Below are 20283 nucleotides of genomic sequence, written 5' to 3'. Positions count from 1 at the left end.
TTATTCTTTAATGATAGAGATGTAATTATATCTACGTACATCACGTTATGAGACAACTGTGACGTGGATCAAAGAATGAAGTTTTTTCTTTACGTTTGTCACGAGGAATAAAGGTCTTTTGATTTGATAAAAAATACCAGGAATTACCAAAACTAAACTGGTTTGTTTATTAGACCTTCAAAAGTACAGTCAGAAATTAATTGAGTTATTTTGTAAACCACGATGGGTGAACATTTTGGACGTATGAACACGTGATGTAACGTGGATGTAAACAAACAGCTATTGTTACTTCATCCAACACGCCTCATTTCATGTCTCAACAGGCAGCCGTAAATCTTATGAAGAAAGGGGAAATGGTGGCGACGGTTTGGGCTGAAAGCATTCCCTACTGGGCGTCAGCCTCCAACTCCGCCATCTTGAACTTGTCCCGCGGGGACCAGGTGTGGCTGGTGCTGTTGTCGCGGGCCTCCTACATCCACGGTTACATGTACTCCACCTTCTCTGGACACCTGCTCTTCAAGGACCAAGAGTGAGACACCACGGGTGAAGCAGATGGATGAGGATGTGGATAACGATAGCTGAAAATGAAAACGGAAAGGCTTTAGTTTTGGTGGAACTCTAAAGCCAGACATGCCCCATGGGTGGTGTTACTAGCTGCAAGATGTCATTTCACACACCTAGTTCAAAACTTTTGTTTTCGTAAATGATAATTATTAGTCCCTAACTTGATATTATGACACTGTGAATGTAAACAAAGAGCATTTGTCTTGCTAATGACACACACGTCAACTGCAAGACCGGTTCATGGGTCCTATGTGAATCGTACAGTGGTGATATATATGGGTAGATACGCCCCATGTGTTACAAAGGTCAAAGAAACCAAAACGCAAACGAATAATTATTAAGGTATGGTGTTCCTGACATCGAGATCTTCAGTGGCAACACCGTGGTGTTAACGCCCAACTTGAACCCTATATTTGTAAAGGGAGATAACTGTGTCATACTTAGTATTGTACTTGTGTTCAGAAGGACTTCGTTTATGCAACAGGATGTTTCCACGACTTTCATACATATCGTATTGTTCATAGCAAATATAGCCTTCCTATATTAGTTCGGTATAGACATAGATCATGATATTGTTTGATTGTTGTATAAGTGATGTACATATTGTTTCATGAATCGTATGTAAACCAACCGTTTCTTGACATCTTGCATGGTGTGTTACAAAACCATGCGAATTTGTAAAACCATACCAGAATGTGGTGTTTTAGAATTCATATTCAGTGTGCTCTTAAAGATACATTAGTTCGATTCAGTCAGGTTTCCTTGACTTCATTGTGCATAATGAGGATTTTTATTTTCATATCAGATATAAGCTAAGACGGTTGTTCTTATTTTTCGCTTTTTGCATTTAGACGTCTAAATGAAGTTTCCTTTTTATGTCCCATCCGCGATCACTACCAGAACTGGAGAGTTTGTTAACCATCTCGGTGGTAGTGTTTCTTGGTGGAGTAAGCACGACATAGCTCTCAGAGCTTGAATCAATAAGGGTGGTGGGGTAGCCACATGATTAAGGCGCCTGCTTGTCAACTCTAAGAGCCGGGTTCGATTCCCAACATGGGCACCATGTGTGAAGCCCATTTCTGGTGTCTACCGCGGTGATATTGCTGTAACATTGCTGTAAGTCGCGTAAGACTTTCTTCTGTGCGATATTCACCTGGTTAGGTGTAACACTATATACCAAAATATACTTACAAAAACTATAGCACAATACACCCAGCACCAAACAGTTCATACTATTTACTCCGATTTTTATTGTCTTACCATATTATACTCATGCATATATTAATATAAGGAAGCTAACAACTAATAATTCAGATGCTGTATCAACTGTGTTTCCAAGAAACTATGCGCCATGAGTATAACAGGGCTCATTGGTGATAATTCAGATATTGTATAGAAAGATTTTGTTTGTACAATACATTCTTCATAACACTGTACACCTAACGTTTTCCTCTTATTTTAGCACAGATATCTTATTCAGCATTCTCTTGCATTAGGTTGAACACACAATGTACATGGATCTTCTCTATAATAAATTATATGTTTGACTACCTAGGAAACAACTCGATTCATGTAATAACTACTAAAATGTTCATCACACAGCCTACACTGAATATAGGTTACGAGGGCTTCAGACGCTTTAAAACATCTTCTAATAATACCGGAAAACCTATATGATATATACATACAACAATGTCATTTCCGAAGCATAGACATCGTAACCATGCTGGACACGATCTCATTTTCATAATCCAAGCTCTCCCTGCTTGTTGTTTCGCTTGTAATGAAACTAGCCGCCCTTATAGCAGTGTAGCTAATACATGTACAGCTAACCGTTTCAGTCTATATACACTTGCCAGTACCACAGGGTTGTGTCCCTCCGTTCTGACCACCTCCATGGTTTTGTGAGAATTTTTCAGAGCCGAAGATCGGTTGTTTGATTCCAGCCAACCACAAACCAACCACGTTAAAACATAATTTCCCTGTCTGCTTAAAGGGAGAGAACAACGACTGGATCGACGCATATTCATTATACTATGTATAAATATAGGAATGGTAACCCAGTGTTCACGCGCACGTACGTACTTACGTACGTACATACGCTATGTAATTGTACGCTATGTAAATGTTACGCAACGTTAACCCCCACCACTTCATATTGGTTCAAGTCCTCGCGGTGGCAGTGCACCATCAGGTCCGTTGCCTTATTATACCCCGCCGTCAGAGACTCGCCTCGCTGCTACCGTGTGCTCTCAGATCGTTACGTCAATCAGGTAGACTGCGTGTTACACGTGACGTGTAGGAAGTCACGTGGGCGGTATTTGTTTCTGACAGCAGATGCTGTTATTGTTTTTAACACTGTAGAATTTCCACGGTTGTGAATTCAAATGTGATATATGTTTGTACAAATAGTATTGTTCTCTACGCTTGTTGAAATAAAATATATAGTCATTGGATTTTTTGTGTTTCTTATTAGGCAGTAAATAATATTTTAATGCATACTATGACTGGTTCTGTGAGAAACTATAATTTATGATAAAGTGAGTATTTTCCTGCTTGTTTCCTTGTTCTATAACGCTGCACTCAGCAATACTCTAGCTGAACAGTAAACAATCTAGCCTGGACCAGAGAATCCAGTGATCAGCAGCATGAGCATCGATCTATGCACTTAGGGTACGATAACATGTGCCAACCAAGTCAGCGACCCTGACAATCCGATCACCTTAGTCTCTTATTTCAACAAGAATGGTTTACTGAAGATCTTCACGGGTACTGAGCGAGTATGTTTGGCTATCTTCTGTATCAAGAGTTTTTCAGTCACATGCTTTTGTATTGCTGAAAATAATACGTCCTGGGTCCATATCCATACACATGTAAAGAAGGAAAGGGATGTAACGCGCACAAAGTTGTCAAACACCCCACTCTCGATTATGGGAGAATTCTGGGTGGTAAATTCTGGAAAATACAGCCGCGATTCACACTGAAACAAAGCCAGATAAATTCCCTTTCCCAGAACGTATTATTTTCAGCAATACTAGCTCCTGTATTTTCAGTTATATCACGGTGTGTAAACAAAATGTTGCTGTAACGAGATGCAAGCTTGTGACGGTCGTCTCGTGGCTGAACACTTACGTGGAAACAAGAACCAAGAAGCAACTGGTGTATGTAGCTGAAAAACCGGGAAACATAATCAGTACCAACCGGGATTCGAACCCACGATCAAAATTAATAATTAAATCGGACATGATTTTTTCGGTAGCGCGTCAAATGTAAAAATCCCACCTATAACCATTTTAAAAGCATTTTACCTCGAATGTTACTGTTGCTGCTAGCACTCTCTTAGATAGAATGTATCTTCAAGAACCCAATGCTTGTTGTTAAAGGCGACTAACGGGATGTCGGAATGTGGACATATGTAAAGTGGATATCGAAAATCTGGGGTTGCTGGAATATTGGGCATTTGTAACGTTCACTCCTCTTGGCAAACAACCTTGCTATACAAAGCAATATCCAAGGGTATCCAAAACTTGATTATCTTTGAAGAACATCCAATGATTGATACACTCCGGTAGTGGATGACATCCTCCTTTCGTGCTCATCCCATGCTTCAGAAAATGGAAAAAGTTTTATCTTTGGCAAGGAACACTATAAAAGAATCTCTATAAAATAAAATGCAACGCAACTCACAGTGCATGATTCGGACGATAAGAGGACTGGATGGTGTACAAGCGATACAGAATGGAGCTTTGGGGATAGGAAGTCATGACATCATCATCGCCAAAGATTATTTCGTTTGAAATCCAATATCAAAACTTCACGTACGACCGCTCAGAGTCGTTACATGCTCATAAAAGCAACAAATCCATTTCGCGGTCATTGGAAATTGGAATTAGTAATAGATGTGTACGACTAGTTGACCAGTGAGTGAGTATTGTTTTACGCCAGTCTAAGCAAATTCCAGCAATATCAAGGTGGTGGACATCAGAAATAGGCTTCACACAACGCCCCGCATGTGTCTATGAAAAAACTCAAATGGCGATGACCCCAGGTTTTAGTTAAATATTAGCGTTCTCTTATCACCGGCGGACCCAGTAAATGTTCTGTTCAAGACACGGTCTGGCTAAAAGGAGAGGGAAATCAGTAAATGACTTGAATCATGAGAGCTCCCATAACTGCAAACCATCGGTACCAACCTCACTAGACATTTGGTCCTTGCAATAGAAGTGTCGCATAAATCCCTCAACTGATGGCTCATTTGACATCCGGGACTGCTTTATCCACATTACCTGACTTGAATGGTCAAGCTGCACGTGTACAAAACACTGTTGTCGATTATTTTCACTAGTGATGGAAAGTTGAAATATGAGAAGAACAAAAATGCATTGGAGATCGCTAGACATTTCAAATACTGACATTTCCAGATCAGTTTTTTTTTTGTTGTGAACAATTTTGTTCATGAGTTGTGTATTTTTTTGTTGTGGCGGTATGTAAGCAACACCTGGACCAGACATTAATGGGTGCTGAAGATAAATTCTAACCGGGATCTTCATGTCTTCACGGGTCCTACTACTACTACTACTACTACTACTACTTGCTGCTGCTACAACTACTACTGCTAACGTTACTAGTAGTCGGCCATATGTAGTAGTAGTAGTAGCAGTAGCAGTAGCAGTAGTAGTAGTAGGAGGAGGAGGAGGAGGAGGAGGAGGAGCAGCAGCAGCAGCAGCAATTGCGTTTTTGTTCATGTGTGTGAAAAGCGGGTGGTTACCAAACATATATCGATAAAGAATCCATGTGACGAGTTGAACTTCTACATCGAACACTTTGAACTCTGCCATCGCTTCTAATCCGACTTGACGTACTTTCATCTGAAAAGAGCACTTTCTGACGTCGCTGCCACTGACGCCAAGTTCGAGTCCATGGCAGTCTGCGTTGACGGTGTAGACGGGTCAAAGCTATTTCATGGAGGGGGCGATAGGCCCGTATACCAGCTGCAGACATACCAACTCGTCTACGGACTGTTCGTCTGCTGATGACTTCCCCTAGTGCTGTCGCCGCAGTTGACGTTTTCGCGAAAGTTTTCCGGAAATGGATCTACCGGATGCAGCGGTCTTTGGTCGGTGTCGTGACTTGGTCTTATCAATCTTGAGCGGTCTTTGGTCTGGCTTGTTTGCTGTGACGGTTTATCAATTTTCTGATGGTAACGTGAATCCACTTGAAGGTTCTTGCCAGATGACGTGAAGCCTCCATATTGGCCATACCGATGACCCAGTCTCGCTACGCTTGCTTACGTCTGGGTATATTCCTGGTGTATTTTCGGTGAGAGTAGGCCAATGCTTGCTCTGTCCAACATCGGTATATACTACAATCATGCACGTGAATCAGGACCAAAGTTCAACAATTGCGTTTTTCACGTTTTGAAGAAATGTACGATACAGAAGTTTTCGGACGGCCGCCGTGTTATTTGCGTTTTAGCGAATGTTTTCTGCTTCGCTTCAAACTCGTACCAGCGTTCTTGTTTTTCACAGAGAGAATGTTTTCAAAGGGTAAGAACATATTGTGGCAAAATGGACGACGGTTGCCGGATGCGTGTCAGTGTCCGGGGTTTATAAGGATAAAGCGGTTTCACTGCGGTTGTATGCCATGGTTTGTCATTTGTTGACTCTATGGTGTGTAAATATATGGCCTAATAATAATTCATTCAGGCAGCGGAAACTATAATTAAAAAAAACTATATACAATAAATCTACTCCCATACTATTACACTGAAGCAATATAAGACGATACATGACTGAGTCTCTCTAACATTCAATAAATACCATTTTCTCGCCCAGTTATAACTGATCTTCGGCATCATGTACATGTCAGAGGCGATCGGGTGGCCGGGTTCTGTTACCATGTTCATCCTATACCATCTGCATCGAATCATGCCCACGACGTCAGTTTTGAAACTGTCTGGACTAGACACGCATATTTACAGACCTCCTTCCTTCATAGAGCTGGAATACTGGTAACATTGAAAGAAAGAAACGAACACACGATAAAAAAATCCACTTCTTTAATAAGAAAGTAACAAAGCTCCAGGAAATAAATGTACATGAGGAATGTTAATAGTAAACTGAATGCTATGTACAATGCTAAGAAACTATTAAAGTTCTGAACTAAACATTCAAAATGCTAAAATAGTAACGATTGTGTATCTGGAGAAGTACTGGACAATGACTCTTGTGGTTAGCAAGAGTTATCTCCCTTATGAGAGGCTTCCCTACTCACATGGCAACTAATGTTCGTGTTTCTTGTTTCATGCAAATTATGCAAGAAATTCCAAATATTATAACTGATAACTCCTTCATGCACAAATGTCACTTCACACACAAACACAGACGGGTATGGTGAATAGGTCCTTCGGGGAAGTCATCGGAAGATGTTCACATTCATTCGGTATTTACACTTTCGCTTTTACCATGATCTTTCATTCACCCAACTGTAATAACACTTCAGTTATATGCAAAGAGTATGAGCCATGCAATAGGGGCTGATGTAAAATCATATATAAATTAGGGTCACTCTAACATTTGAACGAAGACTAATTGGATACACCTGCTTCTAATCCGGCCGTTCATTTTATGATACTTTTGGGAGTTAGACATTCACATAACATGGTAACTAAATTTGTATGAAAGAACTTGATGGTCCGTAACCTCTTTAGCAGCACGTTATACATCACTGTTGAAATTGTTTTGTTTTTTTTATTCAAAATGTTGAGAGATATTGCATACAGTTCCAATTAATATGTAAACAAGCGTATCTATTGATAGCCTGCTAGTACTTCGGTTACAGCTATAAGACATACAATGCATTTCAATATAAAATACCGTATATAATATTGCTTTGAAAGGAGAAAGCGCACCACAAAACGTAGCGAAAGACGAAATCCCAACCAATATATAATCACTGGTGCCACCAAGGCATTATGCAATTGGGAATCGTCAGAGTATCAGAATATAACAGTCAGAGTGCCTGGGTGTCAGTTCGTCTATTACAAACACGAACATGTTTGCTTCTGGGCGATGAATTTGGATCAAGTAAGTCTAACCCTATCACTACTAAAGGAACAATACAGGAAATACCCCATGAGCTTGGGTCTATAACTGACATTCAAAGAGATTATGATGATTTCATGAAGATATGATTCGGGTAGAAATGGAAGGTGGAAAAAAAGAACAATAATGTTCCATTGTCATAAATGCCTTCAAAAAGTAGTCGCGTATCCGCAAACACGACCTGTTATACCTTTCTCACATTATCGTTTTCCCGATTTTCCGGTTAGTTGACTTAGACATGGATGAATACAAAGCATAGTATGACTATATGACAGATAATTGCCAAAGACAAACAGATATGCCAGTTATGTTGGTTGCCAATAACACATAAATGTAAACAGCAATGCCCCTGTTTACTTATATTGACAAATGCCGTTCTTTTTAACACCCCTAATTTTCATGTTTAATTTTATCTATACAGAGAAAGGTAGCATGACGCCATTGCCGTATTTAATAATAAATCTAGTTTTCGTAAGAAACAGCCGCCATAAGGGGCCGTGGTGTAGGCAAGTGATTAAGGCGTTCTCTCATCGCACCTGTTTCGATTCCATACAAAGGTACAATGTGCAAACCCAGATATTCCCAACCCCGTGACGTTAATATTGGTAAAACAGCGTTAAGGCATTAGTAATCACTCATTCGCATGCCAGTACGTTTTTGGGAAATGAACGTCGGCCCCAGTGTCCAGCAGAAGCGTTCGTAAAATGATCACCATAACATTTGTCCTATCTTACCTTGTGGGCCTCAAATAAAATAAGGAATTAACTGTACATATGCGTTGTTTCATAGATTTCCATCTCCATGGCAGCATGAAGAGGGATCGATGTAATGACTATCAACCGTCTCAGGTCATACCTTGCGAATCTCCTGGCAAACAAGGATAAGTTGTTTTCGAGAAGTCGGCGGGGCATGTCAATGAACAAACCTATTTGGGTTGTGAAAGATACAGCAGATGTAGGCTAGTGCATTTGCAGTACATGACGATGAAATTGTTTGAGCGCTTAGTTGCACACGCCTTGCTCATAAAAGACCGGTGTAGCGTTGATGCGATCGCGGACAACCTGCAGCCCCGTCACTCACAATGGCGAGCGTCAGTGGGCGGCACTCATACATGCTAATACGGGTCAATTGTCAACTTATCCTTGTTTGCCAGTACCTTTCCTTGATTCCTGAAATATTTATCGACCAGCACGATGTCGTATGCTTGAAATAACAAAGTGTCTACCGTCCCTGTCAGCATTCTGCTGTCGGCACTCCACTCACATATACACTATTCTTGTTTGTGCCGTTAGACATCGACACATTTTCTGTATCCTTGCAGAAGAGGGCGTTGTCAAACCCAGACGGTGGTGAGGAGGGCGGAGGTGCATATCGTCGCCGCCAAACAATGATGATGACTATGATGATGATGAGGAAACTGGCTACTCCGATCAATATGCCAGATATCTGACCGGCAGTGAGCCCCGGGGACGCGCCTAGAACAGGGTGGGGAGTCGTAAGTGAATGCTTTTATGATATAAATGCAACGGGTTAATTATTCGAGAGGACAAAGTTGTTTTTTTTCTGTGGACAGAGAATTTGTTTCAAACAATACGTTCAGTAAGTGTCTCGTTGTATGAAGGCATCATCTGCAGAAACCCAGAAAGATCTCCCTTAGAATTGGTCTTCAGTGACCAGGCAGCTAAGGGGATCGGATGGTCTGGAGCGTTGACACATGTCATCGTATCCCAATGACTTAGATCGATGCTCATGATGTTGATCACTGGATTGTGTGACTCGATTATCTACAGACTGCTGTCATATAACTGGAATATTGCTGGGTGCGGTGTAAAACAACAATCAGAGAAATAAATTCAATCAATCATATACAGAAGATCTCTATTTGACAATACCTGAGTGGAGCTTCTCTTGCTTGGGTACCCTGGGGGGTATAGTCCAGGTGGTCTGTGTTGAAGTAGTAGGGTTAAATTTGGGTCTAAATGTGACTAGCTTTGTAGTTACTGGTGTAGTCGTAGTGGTTGTTGTCGTAGTGGTTGAGACGGTGGTCGTGGAAGGAATAGCTGTAAAAATACAAAAGCAAACAAGAATCACCGTTAACTTATAATTGTAGAAAAGTATGTTACATTTTTCGGATATCACTTTTTCAGTAAAGTACCGATTCTTGCGTTGAGTTCCACGAGGGATTCTAACCCGTATTCCTAGAGGAAGGCTCCCAATTGCCTGCACACGAAGTCAGCGAACTGTTACCATGACATCAACAGGACATGGAATTTTTGCAACTAGTAATGCAGGTCACGTATTATTGTTGTCCTTTGACAAGTGTAAATTTGCACGACCATCCACTTTCCCATATTGTAGTATATATTGGGAAACCTGAGAATCTGACACCATGTATATCAGCTTCTATTACATCCATAGAAAACCCAAAGCTCTCGTATTCCAGTCTTTGGTAAGGCAAAAACTCTTAAGACTTCAAACTCTCTGATTCAGCATCTCAAGTATAGTTTCAGAAGATGAACAGATTACATCGACTATGACTTTCACTCACTATGTCATAATGCTGCGTCTTAGTAGGTTACCCTACTACAAAGATATGACTGTGAGTGTAAGCAGTAGCTTCTACTGATTGAGCAGGATATGCTTGCCTTTTTCCGGAACACGTGTCGTTCATAAAATTGTAAACGTTTCTAAATAATTGTGTGTCATCGGATGTTTGGTGGGCATTTAAAGTTTGAAGGGTATCATTACAACGTATGGTATGTGTCATACATGTTGCTTGATGGACATTGAGAAGTTGGAGGGTAACCAAATAATAAAAAGGCTGTAAATCCACACAATGCATTGATATGCTATCTTACTAGATGGAATCAGATGAAAGGTAGCTTCAAACAGATCGATGCCTTAAGGCGAATGTTATCCATCAGTGTCAGAATTTATCAACCAATGTTCGTGAAATAGACTTAATTCATCAGTAAAAGTGTCTTTTTTCACAAATTTATTGTAGTGCTCTGTAAGATGTATTGTCATACAAGACATGGACAATATGTAGTATATTAACCTATTAAGCACGACAAACAATTAATTTTATGTAGAGAAGTGAATTCGACTCTGATAAATAGAACGTCAAAAGAAGGTTTAGAACAAGTCACTGGAGAAACTAGTGTATAGCGGCATCTCGTTAATATGACCCTTTGGATTTCGATGAGTTCTTCCTTAAGTACCTAACAAACCAGCTTATTAAACAGGTAAGGAGTTCCTTAAAGTAATCATTAAGAAGCAGCGATTTCCAGACTTGAAAATCGCACTAAAATCATTTGGTTAGGAACATCCGGTTGTACATCCCAAAGGAATGTAAAGAGATTCTAATCAGTTGTCGGATTTCCTCCAGACTTGATTATTGCAACAGACTGTTGCAAAATCAAATCAAAGCTGAAAACTTATCTTTTCTCGTCTATATATAACGGACTCGCTCTCTCTTCCCCCCTGCGCTTTGAGCATGAACTAGTGTTTGGATTATCGCGCATGACAAATCGCCATTATTATTGTTTATTATTATCAAAGGGTCATCATTGAGACATGTCTTACTTTTTTTGGTTTTGCAAATATACGATCTGGCGTTGAGGCAGGCGACGTCGTTCCAGACGTAGGTGGTGCGATAGTATTCCACACAGTTTTCCTTGTTCGTCCCGTTCACGTCTGAGGGTTCCCCGGACGCCCACTTGAAAAAATTGACTGGCGTCCCGTCACTCCACCGAAACCCTCCTGGAAATAGTTAATGCGTTATACCAAGCGCAGAGCTTATATACTTGCTCTCTAGTGATGAACATCTGCTCCTGAATGAGCGCATGAAATATTATCAAATGCCATTAAAAAGCATTTCTACCATGACTCAAGAAAATACTGGATTCTGATTGGTTGTTCAGAAAAATCAGACGGCATCAATTCTGGATTGACGCCATTTGATTTTAGGCCATTTCACCGCGTATTAACAAGTCTTATTGTGAGAACTACTTCCATTTGACCACAATGATGGCGGGTCATAACAACAACTCCATGGATTTTGACGCTGACTCAGGAATTTACCACATAGATCTATGCAGTTCGAAATTTTTGGATTGAACATGCGTCTGATTTCACGGCGCTTCACTACGCATGTATATACAAGATTGCCGCACTACTTCAGCTTGACCACCAACATGGCTGATATGAACACAACAGACTGATGATGGAAATGCGACGGAAACACACTGATGTGACAGTGATGTAAAAACATTTATTCAAACTAAAAAAGTACAATTATATTATATTTCCTCCACAATTCTATGGGAATTTCACTATCATATTACCCTCTATCATAAAATCATTCAATGACAATACACAGCCATCAACATACACAATATCTAACACATTTATAAATCAGAATGCCTTGCCAAAATACACCCCTATCTATACAAAATTGTGCAGCAAAACGTTAGTAAACATTTACCTATCTCGAATATGGAATATTTCGTTCAATTTAGAATGGGAAGATAACGGTTCTGGCGAAACACCAGATTTATGCTACTCATACTCTATCATGTCACAATAACATCTGTACGTAAAAAATTGAACCACCGGAGTTCTGCTCTACCATCTTCCCCGCAAGGCATTCACTGTTATGTTCGTAGACTTTGAGAAAAGTTTGTCATGAATATATCAATCCATGATGAATACAAAGTTTCCAGAAATCCCAAATTAGTCGCATGTACACACATTTTGACAACACGGCGCTGTCACTCTTTTGCCGCCTGCCGGGGTGGAGGCACGTACATGAAAGGAAAATCAACACTCGCCGAGCGTAAAAATCAACAGTTTTTGATGAGATACAGATCGTAGGTGTATCACAAAAGGATCTATTCTTCGATTCTGGGGGGTTCTGATTCGACATCCAGTCAAGTATTTTCCACTTTCACGACAAATTTAAAACTTTCGCAAAATGTAAACACTGTCTCGTCCGCCATTTCTAACTATTGCGTAACTCCACTTTCATGAAAATAAGTAGGTCAGACGATTCCATTATTGTGTAACCAAGGTGGTAGAGTATCACGGCAAACAAATCATTAGGATGGTTTCAATCGTTGGGATGATAAAAACAAGCTCTTAGGCATTACATTATTGCATTGAATAAACAGTTGTTTGTTTTCTTTAGACAGAATATTTTTTTATGTTGAAATGTTTATAAAATACGAAAGGCACCAACCACTCCATTCACAGATGAGATTAACTGGCCTCTCATCCTTTGCCGGATCACGCAGTGTCTTCCGCAGAGCGAGGAAGTTCGATTTTAAATGGGTCATGGTAGAATGGAGATAAACCTACTGTGTTTGAAAATCAGGGACATGCTATACTGAACTGATGGCGACTAAATATTACAATTGAAACCCCACGCTGCACGTTCGGTTCCAATCGAATTTAGTCGCCATCATTTCAGTACAGCATGTCTGATCTTCAAACACAGTGGGTTTATCCCCTAACTCCCGAAATCCCCCCCACCCCGCAACACACACAAACACACTGGGTAACGCTTCTTTATCCATTTTGCTTACCATTTCTGGATTTTTGAAGGCCAATCCAAACATTGGGTCTGTTGAAGTAGCTGAATGAGTAGCTCGAGGACGCCGGCTTGCTTGCTTCAAGCAGGGTTTTGACAAAGTCCAGTTCTTCCTGACTGTGTATACTGATGAGCTCCATCCCCATCTCTTGGCACAGAAAGTTGGCATCGGGCCACGACTTCCGCTCAGTAGGAGCAGCAAAGTAGCAGAAGTCGCCGTGTGGCGTCCACGATTTGTCTGGACAGAAGCCTGGGGGAACGGGTGAGGTCGGTGGTGGTGTCGCTGCAGGTGACAGAGAGGTTGACAATGGACTTATATAATGGAAATAGTCCAGTAACGTTTGAAACATAAACAACATAGTACGTCGATCATGGGTATTCCAAATCATTGAACACCACTGAAAATCTTTGTTATTACAGAGGAATATCATGGCTGGTTACACCGCAAAAAACAATGTACTCGAAAATTGCATTTGATAAGGAAATGGCAAGGTCAGGTAATCAAAGCGTCCCTTGAAAACGGTCAACAACAGCGCAAATGTACGGTCCACAGCATATCTTTGATATTTGTATCAAATAATTCAACACCAAATAACGGGGCCTGTTTGTGTCGGTTTTAGCCACGAAACATAGAAGTGTCGGGAAGTGTATGATACAAAGGAAACTCCTTTGGAAAGAAATGAAGGCAAATGGCAGAAATGAAATGAAGTGACATGAAATCTGTTCCAAAGAAGAGGTACACATTATTCATAACATATATGTCACGGTGCAGTATATTTCAAGTTTAAACCTGACCACAGGAGATCTGAAGTGATGGTAAACAGATGTTTCCAAAATACCCACTGCCATAGATACTGCGTTATGATAAAGCATCATCATGATAAAACACTGAACTTTATAGAAGGGATATATTTCAGAAAGTTTTTGAATATTGTTTGAATAGCATTTAGAAGCGGCACATTAGGAAGAGGGTTTATGGAGCTCTCTGCTTGTTAAAGGAGTAAGTATATACTCTGAAGTGCTGCGTTCCTCGTAATGAAGAAGTTGACGCCCATAAAACTCTCTTTCTGACATTGAATAGTTTCAGGAAATATGCGGTTATTCTCCCTTACTTGAACTTATTTCGCAGATGAAAGGTAGACTTTGGGCACAGAGTGTATCATTCCACGTCAGGCCTTGTTGAGCCACACATCCCTCGTTGGCGTTCCGAGTGGGTTCGTCCTTACCCCATCGGGTAAACAAGACAGGCCAACCGTCATACCATCCGTAGATACCAGGGGTCTGCGGATGAAGACATATACTTAGATGGGAGGGCATCAAAGACCAATAACGGACAAATACTAAGGAAGGTAAACTACATGTATGATATACAACTGGTTTAATTACAAAGTCAAGTCATTGAACACAATTAAATCTCTTTCACATAAACTGTTCGAGCTAGAATGTTTTCATTTGCACTCTTTTGATTTAGGTTGAATGGAGTTATTTATCATAAAGAGACTCGGAGGTGCAGACGGATTAAGCAATAAAGAGTATATTGTATGGCAAGCACCCTTCTAATGATGTGATTTGCTGTAACCTACAGTTGTTCGTAATAACTATTGTTCGACATACGGATTTCTGTCTATTTCTATCTACAGAAATGTTGCGTCTCGATTTGGGACTGCTCATTATTGTTCAATAGGAGGGTGGTGGTGATTATTATGGGAGGCATGAACAATGCAAATGATCCTCCTGAAAGTTGTTTACGAAGTAAGCGACTCCCATCCAAACTCTATAGAACAGAATGAGTGAGCCCCTGCCTCCTTACACTCATCATCTTAACCCCGAACCCCTACCAGTCACTAATTATAAACGGTCCCTTTACCAACGATAGGTATATCAATTGCCAGGGACCAAAGGTACAAAAGCTAGGGAAATTATGAATATGGGCCACTTAAATCATTCTCGACACAACGTAATGCATGTCCTTCCTTTTTGGTAACAACCAATGTTCACACAGTTTAAAATGTAGCAAAGTGGCAAACAATATCTAAATCCTGACTGGAAATAACAAAAAAGATATTCTCACCTGTAAAGTAATGAATACTAAATTAGCAAGAGATCGAAATGATCAAAAATTGAAGAAATATCGAAACTGGCATACATTCTGCAAGTTGAACGTAATTGAGGGATATACCTTTTTATCAGAAAGTCCAATCCAAAAGCCTCCAGCTACATTGTTGACGTGAGCTATCGTGTCAACAAATGACTGTTCATACAAGTCGGTGATAGACACGAGGTTCCCTTGATCGGCCTGACATGTCGTCTGCGCTGCCTGCCATGCTGCGGCTGACGTCACAACACGGTAGCAACTCGTGCCGTAGTGTTGGTATCCAGGTTTGCAAGTTGTCAGCGACGGCGCAGTGGTGGTGTAGGCGGTACCTAGGGAGACAAATACGTCATGGATCTGATAGTTGTGGACTCAGAGTGCTCTAAACGTTTAGTTTTGATGCGATGCAGTTTCATGATAACAAGGAGTATTTATACATAACAATAACATTAACATGAGAAACAATGGCCGAAGAAGGATTCTGGGTAAAACGCCACGTATACATTAAGAAAGAGACTGAAGCTAATGTGTGTCTGTTATAGAATGATGTAATATACTACAGACAGCAATACATCAGCAATATGACGTTGTTCTTTAGTAATTAGACCCAATAATTTCTCGAGGTAATTTCATAACGAGTACCACGAGAAAGATACAAGAAAACACAGACTATGACACTCACTCTTATAAGTTTGACAGACGAATCCCTTCTTCTCGCTGCACCTTTCGTCATTCCAGCGACCTAGTGCTGCTCCAGAGTTGGTCAACACTGACACACAGTCCTCCTGCAAGGACAGTAAGGAATCCACACTCAACATTTGCGTTAGGCATTGTTCATGGTGAGAAGGAATCCACACTGAACTTTCACGTTAGTAATTGTTCATGTGATTAAGGAATCCACACCCAACATTCACGTTAGTAATTGTTCATGGTCAGGAGGAATATACACTCAACATTCACGTTAGTAATTGTTCATGGTGATCAAGGAATCCACACTCAACGTTCACGTTAATAATTGTTCATGTGATTAAGGAATCCACAACCAACATTCACGTTAGTAAGTGTTCATTGTGAGTAGGAATAAACACTCAACATTCATGTTATTAATTGTTCAGAGTGAGTAAGGATTCCACACCCATTATTCACATTACTAGTTCTGTCCACAAACATTTTGTTAAGCAGAGACGCATCAATTGCTGTCTCAGCTTTTGTCATCATTCTCCATGGGCTTCAGCAGTAACGCTTAACGACCGGAACCATATTCGAGTATCCTAGATTCTCTGTGATCAAATCTTTCTCAGGAATCCCCCAAGTTGACCATTTGCACCTGCACGACCACTTAAACGCGAGTTAAGCTCGCCATCCCCCACTCACCCTGTTGTAATGCATGTACGTGTAGCGGTCGCTGGGTTCTCCTTTGTTCCAGTTGGTGTACGTCACTTCGGAGTTGTCCTGCCAGACATAATGGCCGTTGGTGTTTTGGTCGTTCAGACCAATCCATATAGAATCGGATATACCAGCTTCTTTCATTAGCATCAGTAAGGAAGCTGAAAACCATGAGCATATTTAGTGATAGGTACGGGTTTTTGTACATTTTGCGACATGTTTAACATGCCACAAACTTCATAACGCTATCTTACCGCTCAGTAGATCTCATCTTGCAGATGTTACGATACTTCTTTCAACGGTACATATGTAGACGGATGAAACCCTTATCGCACCAATCCTGACCCACCTTGTTCGATATAACTGTTAATACTCGCAATGTCGAAATTTTTTCCAACTTTACGACATTGGTCACGTGCCTCGGTCCAGTTTTTCTGGTCAACGGTAGTACGTCCGCCAATACTGAAGCACTTGTTGTCTGTAATATAAGGCAAAATGAGGACATTTATATTCATCCATATGAATTAAAACCACACACAAGGTTACCAACAAGCAAGATATTCAGTATACCATCTTTGCAATAATCAAAAACGAAGAAAGGCACGTGCCGTAAAGGAAACCTTCGCAAGTCTTTGTTTGGATTCTTTGATCCAGCAATGTGTGTTTACAAAGCTGACAATGTATTGATTATGGAAAATAGGAAACGGGTGATGTGACTGGAAATATTCCCAATTTACAAATGCTGGGAGAAAGAGTCCAAAACGTGACAGTGCTCTATGGCCATGGGACCTGCTCTTACCAACAGGTGAGAAGCCAGCTGGACATCCTCCCACCAGCGTTGGGGTTGGGGACGGTGTTGCCGTGGATGTTGTGCCGTTGAATTTCTTGCAGATGTAGCCATTGCTGTCCATGCAGTTGTCGTCGTTCCACAACCCTGTATGTAGGTATATGTAACTAGACGGTTGACTTATTGAGCTAAGGTGTAGGTATATTTAGCTCTGTTGCCAGTATATGTAGATACTACATACACATGCATAACATATATGTGCATGCATACGTGTCATACATAACTTATAACGATATACCCGTGTGTGGTTTATCAACGTATTTTAATTAACCAGCGTGTAGTTTTGAAAACTCCAAAACAAATCAGACCCATTTAATATATTCTGTGTCTGTATCGAATTACTCACTTTCCAACCAACCCAGAAGCTCATTCCACTACGCCATGGAGACTGTCAAATCACTTGGGACTATTGTGTAATTATATAATTAGATGTGGACACAGTGTACGTAAGTGTACATATAGTGAAAGTACATGTGGGCATCGTCTATGCATATGTAGATTTTGTTAAAGTACATGTAGATGCATGCAGATAGTGTAGATGTGTACGTATAGTGTTGTTGCAAGTACTAGTATAATATGCTACCGACAGATTGTGAAATCAGTCATTTCGTGAACTGACTAAACAATTCAGTCATTTTGAGAAATGACTTAGAGGGGTCGGCCATTTCGCGTCATTTCATGTAACAATCAATATACTTCAGTCATTTCAAGAAATTGCAATTAATAAGTTAATCTACAAGAGTGGATCACAATTTCAACATCACGTATTGTCACTAACTATCATGGCAGCAACTATTGCACTACAGTTTAGCGTTGATGCATTTACTCCTGCTTGGTTTGACATTTGCATGTCTAGAGCAGCCTCACCTTACAGACCACTTCACATATAGATGAAATGAAGTTGCAGGAAACGACTGAGGTATATTGATTTTTGTTACACAAAATGACGCCAAATGGCGAAATGGTTGATCCTCTTAATCATTTCACAAATTGACTTTAACATGGTGAATATGCATATATTGTAATACATCTCAACGTACGTGTCCATTACTTTGTGAAACATGGTAGGAACAATTCGCAATGTATAACCTTGCCGTTTTCGAAACTACACTGTGTGGACAATTTACCAGCAATTAGTCGACCTGGTTTTTCATTCATGTACACGCAGCTTCGACAATGGGGTAAAACACAATGCACTCATTCCACACCCCCTTACCTGGTCCTGCGGTGGTCCCTCCGTATATGTCCACGCACAGCTGACCACCAAACGCATCATTCGGCTCGCCTGGCTTCCATTTCACAAAGTCCGACGGTGATCCATCCGTCCAGCTAGTAACACAAGGAAATAATCATGCCAACCAGGTAACAAGACAGGGGTCAAACAAACTAACTTTTCCTGTACAGCTGGCAAAGCGAGGAATATACTGAACGAATCATTCCGAACATCTGGTAAAGCAAGAAATAAACAGATCTACTGCCTCAAAATATCTGATAGAGCAAGAATGAAAACAAAAGTTTCAAACAAGTTAAAAAGAGAATGAAAAGATTTACTGATCCCAAACAAGTAAGACAGAGAAGTACAAACGGAGTCACTGCTTCCGACAACTGACTCAGAACACAATAAACAGAAAACGTCCCACTCTTCGAAAGAGCCTCTGAGATTGTCACAGTTTGTCACTTATTCATGGGACGAGTAACTGAGGGAGGTGAGCTACAGAACATACGCATAGTTGTCTCCTCCCAGCTGATTCAGGCCAATCCAGTATATCCCGTTCGACCGCTTTGTTATCTGGAAACAACAGAAACACGTGAGTCGTTGAAACAACAGTAACTTGCTTTCTTCATTTTCCACTCCCGGCGTTCTGTTATGGTCGACATTGACGCCGCCAGTTCTACAGTGAAATGCATCATGAGACAACACCACCAAATAAACGTACCAGCGAGGTAAGGAAGTTGTTGACGTCTATGTCGTGGATGCTGGCGAGGTCCCCACCCTTACTGTTGCAGTATCTGCGGGCTTCATACCACGTCTTTTTAGCGTCTGCGCCCCACGCAGGTGAGACGAAGTAGCAGCTGCCGTTGTGGTATTCCCAGCCGCTGTCGGGACCCGCACATGCAACTAAGGGGGCACGAATATAAGCATCTTATATCATGTGTCACACTGTATCCTGAGGTTGGATGTACACAAATCCGGATAACAGTGCTTCCAGACACCTGTGCTAATACTGGTGCAGGGGTGGGCCACCTTATCGAAGAAATTCAACATACACCCATTTATAGTGACTGTGATTATGTACACCTTTGCCCTGAACTATAGTAGACCCGTGAAGGTGACGGGGTAAAATAGGCCTTCAGCAACTCATGCTTGCCATAAAAGGCGACTATGCTTGCCGTAAGAGGCGACTAACGGGATCGGGTGGTCAGGCTCGCTGATTTGGTTGACAGTTGTCATCGATTCCCAATTGCGCAGATCGATGCTCATGTTGTTGGTCACTGGATTGTTTGGTCCAGACTGGACTATTTACTGACCGCCGTCATATAGCTGGAATATTGCTGAATGGGGCATAAAACTAAACTCACTCACTCACTGAACTATAATAAAGTACAAAGACGGCTGAGTACTTTGTTACACTTTACATGGTTAGAGTGAACTGCATTTCCTTTCTAATATGCCAAATTCAACACTTACCGACGGTAAATC

The 20283-nt window shown here is 40.9% G+C and overlaps 2 protein-coding genes across 3 annotated transcripts in view; one reads left to right on the top strand and one right to left on the bottom strand.

Annotated features, from left to right (window-relative positions):
• Positions 1-3014, top strand: part of LOC137298227 (C1q-related factor-like) — a 62257-nt gene extending 59243 nt beyond the window's left edge. For both annotated transcript variants that reach the window (XM_067830397.1, XM_067830398.1), the window contains exon 4: positions 324-3014. In XM_067830397.1, the coding sequence (XP_067686498.1) occupies positions 324-533 (210 nt within the window). In that variant the 3' untranslated portion in view covers positions 534-3014. The remainder of the gene's footprint in view (positions 1-323) is intronic.
• A 3593-nt stretch (positions 3015-6607) lies between these two features.
• LOC137298479 (macrophage mannose receptor 1-like) overlaps positions 6608-20283 on the bottom strand; it is a 49585-nt gene continuing 35909 nt past the window's right edge. The window contains exons 30-42 of the mRNA XM_067830762.1: positions 19520-19701; positions 19307-19371; positions 18799-18911; positions 17535-17669; positions 17085-17213; positions 16724-16896; positions 16032-16134; positions 15437-15681; positions 14370-14538; positions 13253-13540; positions 11253-11429; positions 9560-9727; positions 6608-9142 (exon numbers count right to left, since the gene is read on the bottom strand). Of these exons, the coding sequence (XP_067686863.1) occupies positions 8901-9142; positions 9560-9727; positions 11253-11429; positions 13253-13540; positions 14370-14538; positions 15437-15681; positions 16032-16134; positions 16724-16896; positions 17085-17213; positions 17535-17669; positions 18799-18911; positions 19307-19371; positions 19520-19701 (2189 nt within the window). The 3' untranslated portion in view covers positions 6608-8900. The remainder of the gene's footprint in view (positions 9143-9559; positions 9728-11252; positions 11430-13252; positions 13541-14369; positions 14539-15436; positions 15682-16031; positions 16135-16723; positions 16897-17084; positions 17214-17534; positions 17670-18798; positions 18912-19306; positions 19372-19519; positions 19702-20283) is intronic.

Source organism: Haliotis asinina, chromosome 10, assembly GCF_037392515.1.
Source record: "Haliotis asinina isolate JCU_RB_2024 chromosome 10, JCU_Hal_asi_v2, whole genome shotgun sequence".
Taxonomy (NCBI): domain Eukaryota; kingdom Metazoa; phylum Mollusca; class Gastropoda; order Lepetellida; family Haliotidae; genus Haliotis; species Haliotis asinina.
Note: the sequence above shows the minus strand (reverse complement) of the source record. Positions and strands in the feature narration are given on the sequence as shown.